Genomic DNA, 20,907 nt, shown 5'->3' on the forward strand with positions numbered 1-20,907 from the left:
TCACAGCAGTCCAAGGTGGTCAAAATCTTCACTTCTCCTACCTGAACTGCATGTTCCATCCCTCTGCCTTCTATCAGTGCCAAGACAGTTTTCTCCAAGACACTTAAGAAGGCCTTGAAACCATAAGACCACATTGTGGTGGTACTTTAATCATACTTGTGGGGCTTATGAATCTCTATGCTTTTAAGGACCTCTGAAGCTGACAGGTGACTGTGAGATTGTGGATGATAGGTAGTAAGTGATGTCTTAGTGAGTGAACTTGTCTCAGCTGAAGAGTGAAGCATCTGATGCTTTTCTAGCATTTCTTGCTCAATCATTCCTAAGTAATATGTTTTTTAATCTCTTAATAAAATAGTTAAGATAAATAATCACTTCCATGATTACTGTGCAACAGGGCTTCAATAAACTCATTTTATTAAATCTGTTAAGAACTGTGTAAGTTAGTTCATCTGGAATTCAACACTTCATTCTGGGAGCATGTCCAGAGCTGATTTAAGTCTCTCTTGTGGCTTGAAACAGTTTTCTTTTGAGAGTAGTATTTTTTCTGCTTGCTGGCAAAGTAGGTGAAAAATAACCATCATTCTGAAGGCACTGAAAAAGTACCAAACTTTTTCTACAGATATTTAATCTAATGTAGTTATAGAATCATAGAATAGTTAGGATTGGAAAGGACCTCCATGTTTTTAGAGATTGTTTTACCTATTTGTTTAAATCCTTTCAGTGTAGTTTGTGTTCATATCCTTATGGGAGAACATTTAGCTAAGTAATGTTTCAATAACATGAAACTAAATTTAAAAGTATCTTGCTGTTTTGTTCACCCAAATATGACTCTTAATTTGTTATGCTACATATATTATAAAGGGATTCAGCAACTTTACATGTCACAAGTCTACTGAAGACACAATTTGTTTTTTAAATCGTCTGAAACAGAAAAGCATGTTGTCAGCCGTAAAAGTAAGGGCTGGGGGGAAACCTGTGGTGCTCAACCACATATTGCTCATCTCCCTTTTTTTTTTTTTAAAAAAAAAAGTGGTGTAGTTTGGGGTTGGAATTTTTGGGGGTTTGGGTTTGTTTTTTAAAAACCCACATCTTTTGCTGAGACTCTTATAATTAGGCAAAGAACAAAATTCTCTTTCTCTTCTGACACTGTTATCAGTTGGTATGGCTATTGGTTACCTGAAATCTCTTGGCACCAGTTAATGAGATAAAAGTCATCTTTTAATGACAGCTTAACGCTGTCATGTTAAGCTGTCTATGTCACTGACACGTTTTTATAATTGTCACTGTAAATCTGAATTTTCATTTAGATGTATTGAGTTAACTTAAATTTGTGTATTTGCTTCTCAAATGTCTTAAAGCCAGAAGTATAGGAAACAATGGAAGGAAGAAAATAATAAATGTCTGAATGTTTTGACAACAGGTATTTCTAGTTCCCTTCCACAAGTCTGTTTCGCATTCAATTCACATTTGAATAATTACTTCTATCCAGTGTTAGCCAGTGGCTCCCTACTGTTGGTCTCAGCACTTAAACAGTGACTGCTTCTGTAATATAAAAAATTGTTGTTTTTTCCAGAAGAACCCTAGGTAAAATTTGTCATATTTATTTTCTTAGGATTTTGTGAAAAGTGAGAACGCAAAAAATGCAAAACCTGCTATGACTAATTCACCTTCTACAAGCAACAAGAAAATGGTTTGATTTTATTCTATTTTTGAAGTTAGTTTGGCCTTTTCTGTAAAGGTGGACTTGTGAAAGGAGCAGAGATATGCAGCAGTATCTTATCTTTATCTATGTACTTGAATAGGATTCTAAACATGTTATCTTCCTAAACTCAATAAACTAACCAAAAAGAGTAAGTCTGTATTTACCAATAATGTGTACTAGCTGCACTGTACAATCATTCATAGGGAATGACCTTTCATATTGAATATTGAACATACTATTAATATACATAATGTTATAGGCAATGCCTTTGAAGTAAAAGCAGGGTTTATTTCATCTATATGCAGGAAAATTATTTTAGGCATTAGTAGTAAACTGGGTGGGTTCAGAGGATGGGTAGTAGATTCATTTTCCCCACCAGTTTTCTCTTGTTTTAGTTATAACTAGAACAGCTGGTCTAATGAAATTGCCTACAACTTTGAACCAATTTTTTTTTCTTTAAGAAACTGTTTTCTATATTTCTCATGCCCTTAAATGTATTTTGTGAAACTTTGACAATGTTTTTTAATTCTGGGTGTAAAACAAGGCTGTTTATATTTTTTTGTTGTGGTAGTGTCATTAGTACAGTGAACAGATGTGTCAGTAGGAAAGCTCAAAATGTCAGCTTGAAATTAACATTAAGGTAAAATAAAATGGAATTAAACTTTAAGATGAGCATTGCTTAAGTTGCAAATTGACTTTTGTATTTTTGTACAGGTGTCTACTATACAGCCTAGAAAACCATACCCCTTAAGAAACCAAGAATCCACTTCAAGTAAAAACTCTGCTAAGAAGAATGGTGGAACACTACAAAAAATTGGAGACTTCTTCCAAAGTTCTCCTACTATTATTCAGTCTAAAGGTTTGTACAGAGCAAATAGTCTTATTGCATATTCTCTGGGCATTGCAGAATAGCTTTTTTCTACTGTAACCTATTAATACATATACTGTTAAATGATAAGTCTGCTTCATTAAGTTGCTGTTTTGTTTATGAAATAAAGGAATCTGAACTGGGGCCTGCTATATTAAATCTTGCAGAGCAGAAAAGGCTGTCTTGATTGCAAAGACCACATGGTTATGAAGTTTAGGTTGTGAAAGGTAAACTGGATGGAATGAAAGGATGCAGTGTGGAATATATGCATATAAATTCATCATAAAAGACATAACTTAAGCTCAACATGTTGGAGTTACTTTGGTTTTGCTTACAATAAAACAGTTAAGGGCACTTTCAGGGACTTGTCCTGCTGCTCTAAAGAGAAAAATAAAGCGCTGAATCCAGATTCTAAATCTTACCTTGTTCTATAAGCGATCCCTCCTTACCCACACCCCACCTCTCCACCACTTTGTTTCTGTGGAAACTGTATTAATGCTTTTCTTTATGTACACATGTGGGAGAAAAAATGAGTTCTACAGAACCCAAAAGCTGGTGTCTTATGAAAGTATTTGGAAGACTTCAATAAGCTGACTATGAAGCGATTAATGGGCTTCACTAAGTTTAAGCATAGCCTTGGGAAGATTAACTGCTGGGACTTTCTACTAAAGAACATGTTATTCTTTCCTGTATTAAAACATAATTTCTGAGTTACTGTGTTTAAAACAAAAATGAAATTAGCAGTGAGCACAAGGAATTGCCTGTGTTAAATTCTAAAAGATGCAATTGTTAAAACAAGATCAGTCATTATTCGGTGTGGGTGGTTAAAATTAAGATCTCTATACCAACTGAAAAACTTGACTTGCTACAGAGTACACTTTATCTGCTGTAAGACAGTCTAGATGAAGATAGTGGGATTTTTAAAACATTCCAGCCTTGTCAGATTTGTCTCCATGAGGACAGCATTGTCATCAATGTAAGCCAAATTCAGGGTACTCAGAATTTCACCCTGAAAATACATAATTTGGACAAATGAGGTCTAGTTTGTAACCTTTATTATGATGTCCTGTATTTTTAGTCTTTTACGTAACTTGCTGTTGTTCAGGATGTCTTCTTTTCTAGCTCATAATATGCATACAGTCATCTCTTTAGAGAGCTAGTCCTGCCTTGGTAAAACTACAGAAATACATAGAGAAAATTGACTCTACCCTGTGCTCCTGTCAGCACAAAGAAGTTTTAAGCCTGTTGTTCAACTTTTTTAAATATTTATTTTCCAGTGAAATCTGAATCCTAACTGATTTTAAAGGATACCTTTAAATAGCACATTAAAGCTTTTGCACCTGAAGCTATGGACAACTTTTTCCAGCCACAGAAAACTGTGGTGGTCAAATACCACATCTGAATTTTTATATTTAAACTTCAGACAATATCTCTTTAATTTTTAAACTGTTTTTAATAAGGCTTGCTTTATTCATTAGTTTTGAGGTTTACAAGCACAGTAAGACATTAATTTATGATTAAATATTTTCATCTAGCAAAGAAGCTGATTGCAACAATAAGCTCTCCTAACTCTGCAGAACCAGAAAGCATAAAAGAAAATGAGCCGAAGCCAAAACGAGCTAAGAGAAAGCTGTATTCAACTGACATTTCTTGCCCTCTAGATATTCCTGCTTCTTCGGTAAGTGATTACAGGTTACTGTTCTGTCCACTGTGATCTACTTCTGTAATAGTGACTTAAAATGCACTATTAGGGGGACAGAACAAATGTGACGGTCTAATCAAGTTGCAGAAGAAGTTTGAAAATACTTATTTTTTGATTCTACCTAGCCATTGCTTTGGCCTCTTCTTTCTGCTGTTTTACTTTCTCTGTCTTCTCACCTGTCCATAGATTTGGAATAGCATAATTGAAATACTAAAGCTACAAAAGTCTGCAAGTACAATTAACTTTGCAGGGCAAGTGAGCACCAAAGGTAACTTCCAATTCCGTTTATGCCCAGCTGATATCTGTTACTGTAGGATGATGGTACATCCATGCTTTTCAAAGCACAGTTTAGATAGCCTTCGTGTGTGCTTAAATTATGTCGCCCTAAGTCAGCCTAGAACAAGTCTTCTAGGCCAGAGCTTGATTTATGACTTCTGAAATCCACGTAGATGGTTTTGACAGTAACTATGGTTGCCCATAGTGAGATATGCTATTGAATTTTCTGTAAATTGTATGAATGAATATAGCAGAAACAAAAATGTTTTTCACAGAAGGGTGAAGAAAACAACAAATGCAGAGCAAAAGAAGAAGCTTGGAAGTAAAAGAGAAAGTGACAGACCAAATCCCAGGATAGCAGAGATAGCTATAGGAAATTAAGATGAAAATATGTTTTCTGAACACACTTCCTGTTTCACTAAATGAGTATTAGAGTTTAGAAGTGAGAGCTGGTTTCAAATCACATTTTGCTTTGGACTTTGGTATTTCTTTCAGGAAAAAATAAAGTGATTTTGTATGTCCCCGGTATTTGTCGCTTATTCTGATGCAACAAGAGTTTTTCTGTACTGGGGACCTCTGGCTAAAAGATAATAAGGAAATTTCATTCTGAAAACAACTTCTGGGGGGGGAAAAACAGGTTACTGATTACATGCGTCTTGAAGTGCTTGTAATTTGTCTCTGAAGAAATGCTGAGTAACCCTTGAAATATAATTTTTCAGATTCTTATAGAAGAAAAAGCGAAGGAAAGTGATCATCTAATCATCAAGCGACGGCTTCGATCAAAACAAGCTAAATAATCTTGCAACAGCATGCTTGTATTTCCTTGTTTAGGTCATATTTCCATTATATTATTTCAGTTGATTGTACATAGGAAGTAATTGATATTTCATTAAGCTCTGAAGTGTGTGTATAGGTGTATACAATTGTTCTGATGTTATTAACTTTTGACTTCATTAAAACTGAATTGCTGTTCAAGAAAGCTTGTGTCGGAGTCCATTTTATTTTTGTTTTTTATGTTTTTTTTAGGAATGGTGTCTTTGGAAGTGTTCATAACTTACCCATTGTGCAGGAAGTACTATGCCTGTTCGAAATGGTCGCTTTTTCAGGTGGCCAGTATACCTACGATTGAAAAAAAATTGACTACACATCAAAACTTGTATATGGCTTTGTCCTGGGTTCAGCAGTAGCAGTCATTTTTCCCCTTCTTGGTAGCTGGTGCAGTGCAGTGTTTTGATTTTCGGCCTGGGAAGAGAGGTGATAACAAGGAGGTTTTGGTTTGGCCAAGGACTTTGTGAGCCTTATGCTCTGCCAGGGAGGAGGCGAAGCCGGGAGGAAGCAGAGACAGGACACCTGACCCAAACTGACCAAAGAGGTATTCCATACCACAGCACGTCATGCCCAGGATGTAACTGGGAGTTAGCCGGAAGGGCTGGGAGACTACAGGGTTGGAGGAGGTATGGGTTGGTGCTTGGTCGGGCTGGGGGGGGGCAAGTTATCGGTTGGCTGGGGGTGAGGTGTTGTATTCTCTTCCCTTGTTATTTCCTTTATCATTGTTATCACTGGTGGTAGCAGAAGTGATTTGTGTTATACCTTAGTTACTAAACTGTTCTTATCTCAACCCGTGGGAGTTGCATTCTTTTTGATTCTCCTCTCCGTCCCTCCGGGAGTAGGGGGGGGGGGAGTGAACGAGTTATCTGACTGGGTTTAAACCACGACAGGCTTTCTTTACTCTTCTCCAGTAGATTGTCTGAGCATGAAATGTCTCAGTGTAAGGATAACACATAGTTCAGTGTTGCCGAATGACTCCAAGAGCAGAACCATAGAGTTCTGGAGGACTGTGCAAGCAAGGCAGGGGGTGGCCCCCACAGGTGGCCGGAGACCGGACCTGGGAGGAGAATGTGGAGGAAGCTGTGGGGGCTAACCAATACTGTTATGCCAAGAAGGAGTGGCTGAATACCACTCCTATATATGTGTGAACTGCGTCACAAATAAACTAGAAGTTGCTTATCACCCATATTGGGTTGGCATGTCTGCTTCTCCTCGCCGCTTACAAATGGTGCCCGAACAGGGACACGGACTACAGGGCCCTGGTCGCTGGGGACCCGGATTACAGGGCTCCGACTAGCGGGGACCCAGATACAGGGCCCCGGCCGACGGGGACCCGGATTACAGGGCCCCGGCCGACGGGGACCCGGATTACAGGGCCCCGGCCGACGGGGACCCGGGATACAGGGCCCCGGCCGACGGGGACCCGGAACGGCGAGTGAGCGGCAGCGGCCGGGAAGCGCGGGCAATGCTGCTGCGGTGGCGTGACGGACCCGGGTGCTTGGATTAACCGAAAAAATCCGCCGCTGGGGCGAACCAGACACTGCTGCGTCGGGAGGCCGATCCGGAGACCGAGGTTACAGGACGACCCAGAAGAAGACAATCCGGAAAAGGCCGGCCATGAAAATGGACCGAGAGGTAGCCCTGGACTTTTTACAGTGCTTTTTATAAAAGCGGGGAACTGAGCCCTGAACTTTTTACAGTGCTTTTTATAAAAGCAGGGAATTGAGCCTGAGACTCTAAAGCAGCTAGCAGGTCTAGTGGCTAGGGAAAGCGAAGAGATTTTTTTTTTGCAGATCCTAATACAATATTTGAGGAGAGTGAGTGGCGAAACTTTGGTGATGAACTATTTGACTCAGTGCTTAATGATTATAAAAAGGCAAAGAAACTCGGTAAACCACGGAGGGAAGTAATGAACTGTATAAAAGATACAAGGCAGAAAAGAAAACTGCCGCGGTAGCAACGGAGAAACTAGGAACAGACGTCCCCGGTCGGTTGAAACCGGGGGAAGATTACAACTCGGTCCCCCCCCCCCCCCAACTCGCGGGAGCACAGGGTTTCCCACCCCCCCCCTTCCCTTTCTCCCCCTCCATCAGAAGATGCCGCGGAGGAGGTGTAACCCCCTGCTCCCCCACCACCCCAGTTCCGAAAGTAGGGACTGTGAAAAGGACAGAGAAAGTATATTAGAAGGTACACGCATGATAAAAGTCGAGGAATCCGAAAGAAAGAGGGCGGTGCCTCGGCGCCGGATCGATTGCGGCGCCACTGTGAAGCACGCAGTAGAAAATAGGGATCATGCGCGAGCGGGAGATTTAAAGGAGCCGCGAGCCTCTCCAACCCACTACGCCTTAGAGTGAAAAAAAATTTTAACTCAGTCACGGAGGAGCCAGGTCTGCAGATGGCCACATACCGAACGAGATACATCTGATAAGAAAGACACAGCTGCGAGCAACGGAGACCCCGAGTTCGGCGCAGGATCAGCCCCCGACTCCCCTGAATCCGAGCCAGATTTGTGTCCTCTGCTTCCAGACCCTGACTCTTTGTCTCCCGGGTCGGTCTGCTCAGACTTACTGGCCCTGGAGACGCTCAGTTGTAACAATGGGTAACCAAATATGTGATCATTACTGGGGAATTTTCTGCAATGGGCATTTCTGCATATCCTGTGTTTACTACACAGCAGGGGGCTAAAGAGTGGGAAGCTCTTGATCTCAAAATAGTTAAGGAGGCCTGGCAAACAGTGACCACGTATGTGTTAAAATTCTCTTATACTCAAGCTGTATATGTTATGATTTTTTCTTGCAATTGACAGGGAGAGCCCATACAGTCTCTCTGTGATACTCATGTACTAGAAGTTGGTAAATATAAGTATGTCCAGGTTTCTGTCAACCCTTGGAGACCTCTGTAGATACTGCTGGCCACTTCTTCCAGCACAGGCTGGCCACCTGTGTCGGAATGAGTGTGCATTTTGGTCAGTATAAAAGCCCAAGCCTCATACAATGTGGGGGAGGCAGAGCCTCTGCGGGGACGCCCGCTAAGGTTGAGCCTGCCACCTCGCACTGCAATGATGCTTCTCGGAGCTGGTTTGCTGTTAGTCTCCACAGGGTCCTTGTGCCACGTTCTGTACGTGGGACTGTAGTGGGAATAATGATGGCTTTTGCAGGGACTAAAAAAAAAAAAAAAAAGAGGGGGGAGAGAGAGAGTAATGATGTTACATTTAACTTTAACCTGTCTACTTCTGAAGAACTGATAACCTGGGGGAGGGGGTATATTTGTGCCCTCCTGCCTACAGGTCCATGGCGACTGTCTGCAAAGTTTGTGAAGCCTTGCCATGAGCTGGACAGACGAATGGATAAACCTGATGCCTCAGCTACAGGAGCTGACTGTGATTACCCCAAGCAGAATGAGACAGAGGAAGAGAAAGAACAAATAACTGCAAAACATCACTTGGGGGCAGTTGAAAAGTAACATCCTGAATATGTGTGCTTGTAAAGTAGCTATTATTAGAGGTTGTGATTTTGTGTATAAAACCACCTGTATTTACTAGCTAGTTGCTAATAAGAAACTGCACCTTGTATTGTATAGATTTGTCACTTGTAAAAGAGATGTTAGAGTATGGAAATTTGCAGTAGCTGCTAGGAAATGCTAAGGCAAAAGCTAGAAAAATTTTAATACAATGGTAGTGTTATAAAGCAGGTGATGGAACAAATTAAGAGGGGGGGAGAATTCCACTGGTGAGAAATTTCTTTGGCTAGTCCTTCACTGCCATCAGCATCTTCGACATGCTGCTGCACCCTGTAATAGTTACTCTGCTAATGTAAATGTGTGTGTGCCTTGCTGTAGTAGCGACTTGTTACTGGATAAAACAAAAGGGGGAAGATGTGGAGACAGTGTTCTCACAGGAGAATGCATAATTGGTACATAAACTTCGAATAGTCCTGAAAGATACAGCAAGGCCATGAGAGGCCTGAAGAAGCTTAAGCAAGCAAGATAAGAGGCTGGAATTCACCAAGTTAATGAGAACTGTGGACTGTTGGCAAGCTTTCAAGGTTGAGTTCTCACACCTGTGTTTAACCAATTATATGTTAGTCACTAAGGGTCTTCAAAACATGTATCCAATCATAATATGCCAAATCACTGTAAGTGCTTCAGCCGGGGCCTTGGCTCAACTAAGCAGACTGGGTTGCTGAGTTGCTAAGCAGACAGTTCTACATTGAAGGCAATTCCTGATTTGTTTTAATGTTGACTCTGTAAGACATGCAACACTGCAGAACCTTTTGTTGTTGGAACAGGGACATGGATGTGAAGAGTTTGATGGAATATGTTGTATGAGTCTCTCTGATTATGCTAATTCGATGCACGCACAGCTGAGAACCCTGGCTCAGCTTACCCAGCAATAGTAAATGAGCAATATCCTAAGAATAACTAGATGGTTGTCTTCATGGGGCATTACAGGTTGAGTCAAACGCTGTTGTTTGAAGTATTGCACGTATGTATCATTGTTAGGTTAATCATCGTAGCTATTAGACTTGTTTATAGTTGTGTGATAAAACAGGTGAACAGAATAACCCATAATGCCTTGCTTGCACAAAGAAAAAGGGGGGAATTGTTGCAGAATGACTCTAAGAGCAGAACCATAGAGTTCTGGAGGACTGTGCAAGCAAGGCAGGGGGTGGCCCCCACAGGTGGCCGGAGACCGGACCTGGGAGGAGAATGTGGAGGAAGCTGTGGGGGCTAACCAATACTGTTGTGCCAAGAAGGAGTGGCTGAATACCACTCCTATATATGTATGTGTGGACTGCGTCACAAACTAGAAGTTGCTTATCACCCATATTGGGTTGGCTTGTCTGCTTCTCCTCGCCGCTTACAGTTCAGTTCTGTAGATCCTGATTTGCAAGATCAGATTCTCATACTAAGTTGCTTTTCCAGTTTCTTGACTTGGAAATGGAGTTGTACCCTTATGCTCTTCCATGTCTTGTCCTTAAAGAAAGATTGATAGTTTGTTTTTTTTCTAACTGGACAGTGACAAAGTGAGCCTGATTCACAAATCTTTCACCTCTTTCATTTCTTCAACTTTTTGTTTCATTTTCTGTTTGTGTGAGTGTGAACTCAGATTTCCTTTTCATTAGCTCATGTTTGGTATTGCCATTTTCTTTCTTCCCTCTTTTCATTCTAATAGAAAAATGTAAAATGCAGGTATGGTCAGATCATTTTAAATAAAACTAAATGCGATGTCACTTAATATCTCTTCACAGGTAGGATTTTATACTTTGTCTTTCTCAAGATCTCCTGTCTTCTGCTATCTGCAGTCCAGATACCTGGACTGGTCTCTTTCAGGGCTCTAGAACACACCAGTGAAGATTGTTACCTGATGTAGATGCAAGTTGTTCATTTTACAGAAGTCTTTTATAGATGGAGGCAGGAAATGTGCAAGGTGAAGGTACCCTGGCCATTGCAGGAGGATTGGAACTGGCTGATCTTTAAGATCCCTTCCAACCCGAACCATCCTGTGCTTCTATGATAAAACAGTCTTAAACAATGGGACAGTACTTGGGATATTTATTCTTTGCCTTAACATTTTGTCTGTTTAGCAGATGTTCTTTTGCAGTCAGCTTCAATCTTGACCCTTTTTTTTTTTCCTGAATAGTTTCAGTTAATTTTAGAACCTATCAGTGTGTGCCTGTTTAGCTGGATTGATCCTTCCATTGTGTACAACCTTGCACTTGCCTGCAGTGGAATTCATATGTTATCATGTTGCCTTGAATGACAGGTTGATTGCTTGTCGTTAAATCACCAAATGGCCTTACAGCTCTTATTTAACAAGAAAACATGCAAGGTAAATGGAGGATTAAAAGAGCACTGAATTACTTAATTGTTGCCTGTATGAGTTCTTTATTGATCTAAATGTGTGGAAAGTAATAGAAATATCTTCAGCTATTTCATGTAACTGAAATTGCTGATAGTGTTTATTCTCTTTATCAAATATAAAATTTCATAGTTTCAACTAATATATGCTTCTTCCTGATTTCATGGTTAACTGACAAAATTACTTTGATTACTCTGGTAAATTGCAATTTATCTGTGCAGCTAACTAGGAAGTAGAGTCAGTATAGTCAAGTCACTGACATTTAGGAATACTACTGCACTTAAGCTGTATTGCCAATTTTTCTAAGCTCTTATATTTACTAAAATTTCATCAGTGTTGCTGAGCTATCTAAAGGCTATGAAAACTCTTTTTTCTGGAAGCCATTTGAATGGGTGTCTTCATTATAACCTGAGCATGAGAGTAGCTATATATACATACACGAAATTTACCTTGTTCATTTTTTGTCCTTAAAATTAGCCTTTGCATTTGGAAGAGCCATACTGAATTAACTTCCTTCTTAGGTGTAGGCTTGGTTATCAGACTCCATGGTTACAAATTTTTACTGCAGAAATAAAGCATGTTCCCTTTTGTTTTGATCAAGGGACTGTGATTTCTGTACTTCCTACAGTTGAAGTTTGAGCCTGTATATGCTGGTAGCCTAGAGAATGGGTCATACTTTATGTATCTCCTTTCTCCATGTCAGGATTTCCAGTTATTTCCTGAGCAGAAAGGGAATAAAAAATAATCCAAGAAAGGAACATATTTACTTTCACTTCTTCAGAAAGTATCAATCTAGTCTATACATCGAAAACTTCTGATACTTAAAAATGAAGCTTCCTTTTCACCAAGAGAATAAGCTTAGATCCTTATAACTTTAATAACGGACTTTTAAGACATGGCCTCCTTTCTTTTAAAATATGGCCTCGCTTCTCTAGTGTATTGTTTTCTTACATGAGGAAGGAGACTTTTTTGTAATATGAAACAGTTTTATTTCTGGTGTAACACCTGAATCCTGCAAACTGCCTCGTACAGCAATGCCATTGTCTTTGAATAGTTCATTTTGAATGTGTCATGCTGTGAGGCATAATTCTTAGAAAATAGCCTGTGTTGTACTTGTGTCAAGCTAACCCAACTTTTCTAATGGTTAAAGCTCATCTTGAAAAGACTATTCCTTCCACAACTTCAGGTCATTTGGGGTGAAGGCATTCTTTTGTCATCCTCATGACGCTCCAACTACAGACCTTAATGAAGGCTTCTGGAAGGAAAACAAGAAGGTGTTACTTCATACAGGTCAAACTTTTCTCTTTGGCAAAACTAAACACAGAGGAAGAGTGGCACGATTTGATCAGACAGCTCATGAATTAAGGGTAACTCGGGAGTTGAAGTGAGAAAAGGGAGCAGAATATTTTGGGGGTGATTTTTCCCTAAATGATGCAAGTACTTGAACGTTCTTGAAACTTGACTGCTGCTGTGGGAGAAGAAAAATGAAACGTGCTTGCTTTGGTCTCTACAAAGCCAGTTAAGGTGTGCTGCCAGCGCCCGCAAAACTCCCAGGAGATGGCGCTGAGACACTGCCCGAGATCTCGAGTCTCACCACTGAGAACTAATGCTGCTAGGCTTGGAGGGACTGAAGTGTTTTACTTTGTTTTAAACTAATTCACTTCTCATCCCATTTAGCCAAGCTTTATAAAAAGTTCAGAATGGAGCATTGCTGGACTATTCTCTTGGAAAAAACCTAGTTCTCCAGATCTTTTTTCCTGCTACAGTGATGTCACCCATGCACAGGAGCAATCAGCATATAGCCCTGTCACAGATGGTTTTGTTTCTCAGATCAGGATTCTGAGAAGTAGTATTGGTTTATATGCACTGGTGTCTACTGTAAACTGTTCATAAATTTCCGCATGCTAACATTTTACAAGAGTGTGCTTTTCTTTTCTAACAAAGATAAAAGCTATTTCCATTGAACAATTTACTAGGCAGAGCTGGGGTTTCTCCAAGACTTAAGAGCATGAGATCAGATTTGTGAAGGAAGAGTTTGTTTCCAAGAGCTGTTTCCAAAGTTTCTAGATATTTATAGCTCTTTGCACTGATGGATAAAGTTGGACTTCCCCATTGTTCCCTCACCTCACTCCTGAGATGCTGACATTAAACAAAATCACTATTCTGCCATAGGGACTTAGAATGCATTTTGCTGTAAGTGCTATAACATTGATTTATTTTTGGATAATTTATGAGAATAATGAATATTCTATGAAGCAAGCTGTGGCTTACTTTACGACACAAAAATGCCAAATTGTACCTTTCCTGCTGTGCACTGAGGCCTCCATGCACTCTTGGGTTGCTGCTGAAAGATGAATTATGAAACTCTGCTCTGGGAACAAAGACAGGTTTTTTGAGTTGAACCAAAAGACCAGCTTTTCCAGTTCATTAAATGACTAGAAGATTTAGGCAAAATGAGCTTGCACCTCTTTCAGTTCATTTTCAACTGTTCAAAGTGCTTTGCTCTTAAAAAGGAGTCCTTTTAATCAGAGAGAAATTGCTAATTTGTTGCATTATTGCTGTTTCATGTCAGGTAAGAGAGAGTAGAAAATTCTGACTTAAAAGAAGTGGATAAAGGAAAGGCAGCATATGTAGATAAAATCAGTATATTAAACACTGTATGTATTTTAGATCTCCTTAAAGTGCCTTACCTCATAGGCAGGTATACTTTATCTTGGAGGCCTCACTTCAAGTGGATAGTTCTGACTACATGCTTGGAGAAAGCTAGCTGGCTAATTTTGTGTGCATTATTAATCAAGGAAGATTTAGATGCCATCTATCATCAGTAGCCCTTAAATAGTGTTTCTGTTTTGACATGTGTTAATGCCTCAAAGCAACACCAGAAATGATTGCACAGGCTCTGTGCAAAACCCCAAATATTAATTCTCCCCTCAGTGGCCTTTAAAACTCCAGGTGTAGCCAGAGAAGCTAGTTGAAAGGTTCTTGGCTGGCAGCATGTTTGCAAATGTTTGTATTCCAGAAATGTGCAGGTTATTGACCATGTGACATTAGAGGTAAAGGCAAGTAGGGGTAAATAAGATATGGGAGTCTTCATCTGTATCAAATACCTTATAATACACTATTACATTACAGAAGCACAGGGTTGTTTTTTTTTTAAACAGCATTTTTATCATGACAACAATTGTCTAATTGCCAGCTTTCACTGCACAAAAAAAACACCCAGTATATTATACCGCTCTTTACTGTAGTGATTTACTTACTGTGCCAGTCTTGTGCTTTCCTGCTACGAAATTGACCTTTTATAAAATGTCACAGTGTTTGGTGAGTCTCAGACTTATTTCTGTGAGTTTTCATAATGCACAGCAGGCACGGGCAGTAAGTTGCTTCACCTAAAATATATATAATTGAAACATTTAGCATAGCAGTTTTATCACTTTGACAACTCTGACATTTAAACACTGGGACTCAATAGGGTATCTTACAAAGCTATTAACATTTTTAAAACACCGTGTTGTCAGTGGTTTCTATATGAGCTGAGGCTTTGTGGGGTGATGAGGGCAAGAGAGACGTTATTACTACACAACTTCCTTTCAGCACTGCTCTCTTCCTACTAGCCGTTCCTAGCAAGCTAGAAAGTGCTGGCTCTTCTCTGGGGTGCTACAGCATTGTGCCTATGGCTGGGCTTTGGATGACTGTATAACAACAAGCTAAGGAACAGATACACTAGCTGGCTTGTCACTTCTGCAAATCTCTGAGCTCCCTGTTGTCCAGTGATAATGGGAGGAAATTGCCTTCCCTCACTGCTAGTTACACCTGCCTCTCAGCATTTAACGATGTTCCTTTTCACATTTTTGAAGAATTATTTATACTGTGTCATTGATTTCAGTGACTTGAATATAATTTCTTTAAAAAAAATCAGAAAATCAAAACTGTTCTTTGGTTTCTAAATGTGGGAGGTGTTTGGAGGTCTCAGACTTTGCTCCACACACATGAAGTCACAAATTCCTCCATTGAAACAGCTATTACAATCATGATCCGAGTATTTCCTTATTGGAAGGTTTTGTGATCATCTGTGAGAACTGATAGATTTCAGTGGCAGCTGAGATGCTTCTGCACAGGTTGATATCCTCCCTTTCACAAGAAACTCCAGCTTGATGACCTGTGCCCATTTGGACAGGTTTTATCTGTATCTTTGTGTCTGAGACTTAAGGTGCTGATAAAGAAGAGGCCTTTAGTTCCCACAGAAACAGCCTGCTGCTTCTGTAACAGGAAACCATTGGAAAAGTGGCTTTGGAGCAATCTTGTGGCTTTGAGGCGGTAGGTGTTGAAATAAAGGCTATGGCGGAATTACTAAGGAAAGTGGTTTTATAGATACACTTCTGTCTTCATAGGAATTTGGAAAAGTCACTTATTCCGCTCCTGGCAGGGAGGAATGTCACTAGACCTGATCTGATGTCATTGACTGTGAGGTTTGTGAAGGTATGCAAATAAGATGTATTCCTTCTAGGAAAATACACAACAAGAAAGTTCCAGGCAATGCTTCCCTTGTACACATTCTGGCTTCTCTATCTTTAAAGTCTATCTTTCCTTGTCTGTGATGGGAGCTCAAGAGAAAGTCTACTTTCCAGTCACCTGTTTATGCTTTCCCCGTAAGACGTGTAAATTACCTGGTAGGCAGTTTTCAGAGCACTAGGCCCTCCACAGCCACTAAGAAACAGTCTTGGCTTGTTTAGTCTTAGTGGTTGGAATAATTCTGAAATCAGGGAAGCGTTTTCTTCATGAAAAGTCAACACGCAAGATGTTTTGGATGTCTGTCTGTCCTGGGTTCAGCAGTAGCAGTCATTTTTCCCCTTCTTGGTAGCTGGTGCAGTGCAGTGTTTTGACCTTCAGCTCGGGAACAGAGCTGATAACAAGCGATGTTTTGGTTTGGCCAAGGACTTTGTGAGCCTCATGCTCTGCCAGGGAGGAGGGGAAGCCAGGAGGAAGCAGAGACAGGACACCTGACCCAAACTGACCAAAGAGGTATTCCATACCACAGCACGTCATGCCCAGGAGGTAATTGGGAGTTAGCCGGAAGGGCTGTGGGACTGCAGGGTTGAAGGAGGTATCGGTCAGAGCTTGGTCAGGCTGGGGGGGCGAGTTATCGGTCGGCTGGTGGTGAGATGATGTATTCTCTTCCCTTGTTATTTCCTTTATCATTATTATCATTGGTGGTAGCAGTAGTGATTTGTGTTATACCTTAGTTACTAAACTGTTCTTATCTCAACCCGTGGGAGTTGCATTCTTTTCGATTCTCCTCTCCGTCCCTCCGAGAGCAGGGGGAGGGCAAGAAAGGGGGGGAAGTGAGTGAACGAATTACCTGACTGGGTTTAAACCACGACAGTTCTTTTTGGCGCCCAACGTGGGGCACGAAGGGTTGAGATAACGACAGATCTGACCGGATTAATAGTCACTCGTCACAATGCTGATTTATTGGCTCTCAGAGTTGTTCTTGTTGATCTCACAGCTTCAGAATGTTGTAACTTACGTAGAGCCGGTATTTGCTGTGATAGTGTTTATCAAGTATGGGGCCTGGGCTAAGGTTCTTGTCTCACTGTGCTTTATGGCAATGGCTTGTAATACGGGCGGGCTCCAGCAGCAGGGCGGGACGGACGTGGCCGTGGACTTGTACCTGGCCATCCGGCTGCTCTTCACCGCCCTGGCCCTCACCCTGCTCTCCATCTTCGTGAGGCTGCGGGGAGCCGAGGGGGAGCGGCCCCGGGAGCCGGCGGCAGCCGAACCGGCCCGGGAGAGCGGCCCCGGGGAGCAAGCGGCGGCGGGAGCGGGGCCGGAGGCCGCGAGGGGACGGCTGTCGGTGGAGGAGGTCGGGGCGGTCGAGGAGAGGAAGGAAGCGGCTGCCGAGCAGCGGGAGAAGGCGGCGGAGGAGCCGAGCCCCGAGGAGGAGCCGAGCCCCGCGGCCGAGCCCAGCCCCGCGACGGCCGAGAGCGTTTCCCGGAAGCCGCCCGCCGAGCCCCCGGAGGACGCAGGAGACCACGCAGCATTTCCCAGCAAGGCGGAGAAGGAAGAGCTGGACTCAGGAAAAGAGAAGCTGGCGGTGGGAGAGCCGGCAAGCACAGCAGCTACACCAGCCCCAGTGACAAGTACAGCAGCATCGTTTGAGAGTTCTGAAGGTTTTGAATGGCCTTTGGGCATCCTTGGGACCTGCCTGCTGATTGTGATGGGGATCAGCATGTTGGCACACACACAGACTGTGTTCTACCCACAACCATTTTGTCTGATCTCAAAAGTTAAGCAGAGTCAGGTTTGGGTCTTGTCTGCAGTTAGACAACAATATAGGGGGACCAAGAGGTTTTCCCCAAGGCTGGACAGTCATGAGTGGCAGGGTGTGTGGGACACTATGGGCAAGTATCTAGTCCACTGGGCCCCTCCAGTGCTTTGGAAGCATCGGAGATGGAAGGCAGCTGTATGGAGTCCCCAGCAACAAGCTGCAGAAACTGCTTAAGGGGACAGTGAGTTATTTTAAGCCTGGTGGGCCCATGGCACTTCAGGCCATCAGAACAGAGATGCAACATGGAGATGGACTCATGATCGAGGGGTGGACTTAGCAATGGACACTATTGCCCAGGTTATTCACGAGTGTGAACACTGCACACAGTCTCTCCTGCTCTGGAAGACTGTTACAAGAGATGGAGCCTGACATGGACCAGATGGACTCAGCAGCTTTATAGGGACTGGTCCATGCACTAAGATAAGAGTGCACTGAGATAAGAGTGATGGTATATTGAAAATGTGGGATCTGAGCATGACGTGAATGGTATGGAATAAGGGGTGGATAATGTCCTGGGTTCAGCAGTAGCAGTCATTTTTCCCCTTCTTGGTAGCTGGTGCAGTGCAGTGTTTTGACCTTCAGCTCGGGAACAGAGCTGATAACAAGTGATGTTTTGGTTTGGCCAAGGACTTTGTGAGCCTCATGCTCTGCCAGGGAGGAGGGGAAGCCAGGAGGAAGCAGAGACAGGACACCTGACCCAAACTGACCAAAGAGGTATTCCATACCACAGCACGTCATGCCCAGGAGGTAATTGGGAGTTAGCCGGAAGGGCTGTGGGACTGCAGGGTTGAAGGAGGTATCGGTCAGAGCTTGGTCAGGCTGGGGGGGCGAGTTATCGGTCGGCTGGTGGTGAGATGATGTATTCTCTTCCCTTGTTATTTCCTTTATCATTATTATCATTGGTGGTAGCAGTAGTGATTTGTGTTATACCTTAGTTACTAAACTGTTCTTATCTCAACCCGTGGGAGTTGCATTCTTTTCGATTCTCCTCTCCGTCCCTCCGAGAGCAGGGGGAGGGCAAGAAAGGGGGGGAAGTGAGCGAACGAATTACCTGACTGGGTTTAAACCACGACACTGTCTTTCCAAGTAGTTTAGCCAGCTAGAACAGGTAGCTTTCCAGGTAATAAATTTGAGTAATCCTTGTTTTTCAAACCAGGTTTTCATCCATTTTGAAGCAAACTCTGGAGAAAATGCTTTGAGCTTAATTTGTGTCGTCGTTTTAAGCATATGATATCAATGTGTGAAATGCCACATGGCATTAATTTCCTCCAGCATTTATTAATAATGTTAAGATAATTAGGTAGATGCTCTTGGTATTAATATCGACTGCTAAACTTCTTATATAAAACAGGCCCAGTGAAGCGCTTACTCCTGCAGATGCTGCTTGAACCAAGCTGGAACACTGAGTTCCCAGCAGGAAATTTCTTGGACAATCTCACACGAATGCAAGTTTTCCTTTCTTGTAAATTAAACTTTATAAATATAGTCAGACTTTAGTGATGCAAATGAGTAATAAAAAAAATGAAGTAGCAAGTACAGTCAGTCTCTTTGCTCTCTCATGACAGCTTTTCAAAGAAAAACCCTGAAGGTGAATTTTATTTAAGGAGTGACTCCTATTTGCTAATGAAATAAACATAAATGATGAAAGAGGGTATTTCTGTTATACAGATATTGCCAAAATACTAAGTGCTTCATAACTTAAACATTTCAGTGTTGTGGGAGGGAGAAATCCATGTTCCAGTAGAAGATATATATGCTTTTTGTAAGCCATATATTTGCTTATAATTTGTGATTTGCAGAAATGAAATATTCTGCTTGATTCAAACGCATTTGCAATATGCAACAACTCAAAGATGTTGAAATTTCATTTTTACTCTACAAAAACCTCATGAAATTACCTTCCTCATCCCTGCATTGCTTTAATGTTAAAGCCACTGTGAAAATATGTTGTTTGTAGGTCAATGCTCTACAGATAAAAAGTAAGATGGACACTAACTGGTATGGTTACGGAATCCTTAACCTCTCCAGTGAACAGATTAAGTTAGAGGAAAACCAGGGCTCTTCAATCTAGGCAAGAATGTTCTAATAAAGGTTATATTTTGAATTAAATATTATCTTTTGAACACCTTTTAGAGGTATTGCTATCTACTCTGTCTCACTGCTTTTCATTCTTCTGGCTTCTGTTTTGCTTCTTATGTAATTTTTATAGTTAACTTTTAAGTCTTGATGTTTGTATATTTTTCTAATGTCCATCACTACGTTTGTTGTCCCTTTCCTAGAGATTAAAAGTGGTGTGCTATGTGCTGTTTTATTCAGGTTGACTCTCATTCTTCCTCATACTCTAAACCAGCTGAGCAACTTGTCTGTGGACTTCAAGGACGCAGTGCCTGACCTAGTCACAAGCATGACAATACCTTGTGGTGCTTTATAGCTTGATAGGAGTGCGCAACGACTTCTGAATTTGACTATATTAATAGTTCTTGAGTTTATGTCTGGAGTTGTGCTTCTAGCAGTAGGAACTTGAGGTCTGTTTGCCAGTCTTTGATGTGGGGAGCAGAATCTGGATCTTCAGAGAGCTTCTCTTATTGAATGTTACTTTATCTTAGTGCTGACAGTAAAGGCCTGTTTTTTGCACTAACATTTTGAAGATGTGAGCGGTAGTGGTTTTATATTTACAGAAATTCATAAAACAAGTATTTCCAAATACCTGATGGAACAGCATTAAGGAATCTGTTTCAGCATGTGGGGAGATTTGCCGGTCAGCATTGCTGAGTCCACTGTCTGCAAATTGTTCATCTGAACTAGTCTTAGATTTAGAACTGGTACCAGGTTTTTGCTGGTTGAAGCAACAGTCTCTTGTTGTGCTAGGGGAGGATTAGATTGTTCACCAAAAGGGTTGTCAAGCATTGGAACAGGCTTTCCACGGAAGTGTGGAGCCACCACCCCTAGAGCTATCTAAAAGACGTATAGATGTGGAATTTAAGGACATAGTTTAGTGGTGGACCTGGCAACGATGGGTTTTCAGTTGGACTCAAAGGCCTTTTCCAACCTACATGATTCTATGATCTTCTTGACAGAAAATTTTTCAGATGTTTTAAATTGTATTCGTTGAAAAAATCTTACTGTTTGAATAATAAACCAGATTTCAGATGCTGTGAGTCACTAAAAGCTTTCTATTTTTTTTTTTTTAGCATCCACACTTAAATGACTACAAAGGAATTAATTTATTACCAGAGGGACAACAGTGACTTAAATTAGTGGTGGGCAGAGAACTTGAAAACTGCCTTTTACTCTTTCTTTTGATGTGTTTTTCTCTTGCTTGCTGTCAGATTTTCTTGCATTA

General features: G+C 41.4%; 1 protein-coding gene across 4 annotated transcripts in view; it reads left to right on the forward strand.

Moving 5' to 3' along the window:
* The window catches only part of KIF20B (kinesin family member 20B), a 38,229-nt gene extending 32,702 nt beyond the window's left edge, over window positions 1-5,527 (forward strand). For 3 of the 4 annotated variants that reach the window (XM_062606643.1, XM_062606645.1, XM_062606644.1), the window contains 4 exons: window positions 1,613-1,690; window positions 2,417-2,561; window positions 4,106-4,248; window positions 5,268-5,527. In XM_062606643.1, the coding sequence (XP_062462627.1) occupies window positions 1,613-1,690; window positions 2,417-2,561; window positions 4,106-4,248; window positions 5,268-5,345 (444 nt within the window). In that variant the 3' untranslated portion in view covers window positions 5,346-5,527. The remainder of the gene's footprint in view (window positions 1-1,612; window positions 1,691-2,416; window positions 2,562-4,105; window positions 4,249-5,267) is intronic. The other variant, XM_062606646.1, reaches the window with a different exon arrangement.
* Window positions 5,528-20,907: the final 15,380 nt, after the last annotated feature.

This window comes from Pezoporus occidentalis, unplaced genomic scaffold (genome assembly GCF_034315485.1).
Source record: "Pezoporus occidentalis ecotype Australia unplaced genomic scaffold, CSIRO_AGI_Poc_V1 ctg98, whole genome shotgun sequence".
NCBI lineage: Eukaryota > Metazoa > Chordata > Aves > Psittaciformes > Psittacidae > Pezoporus > Pezoporus occidentalis.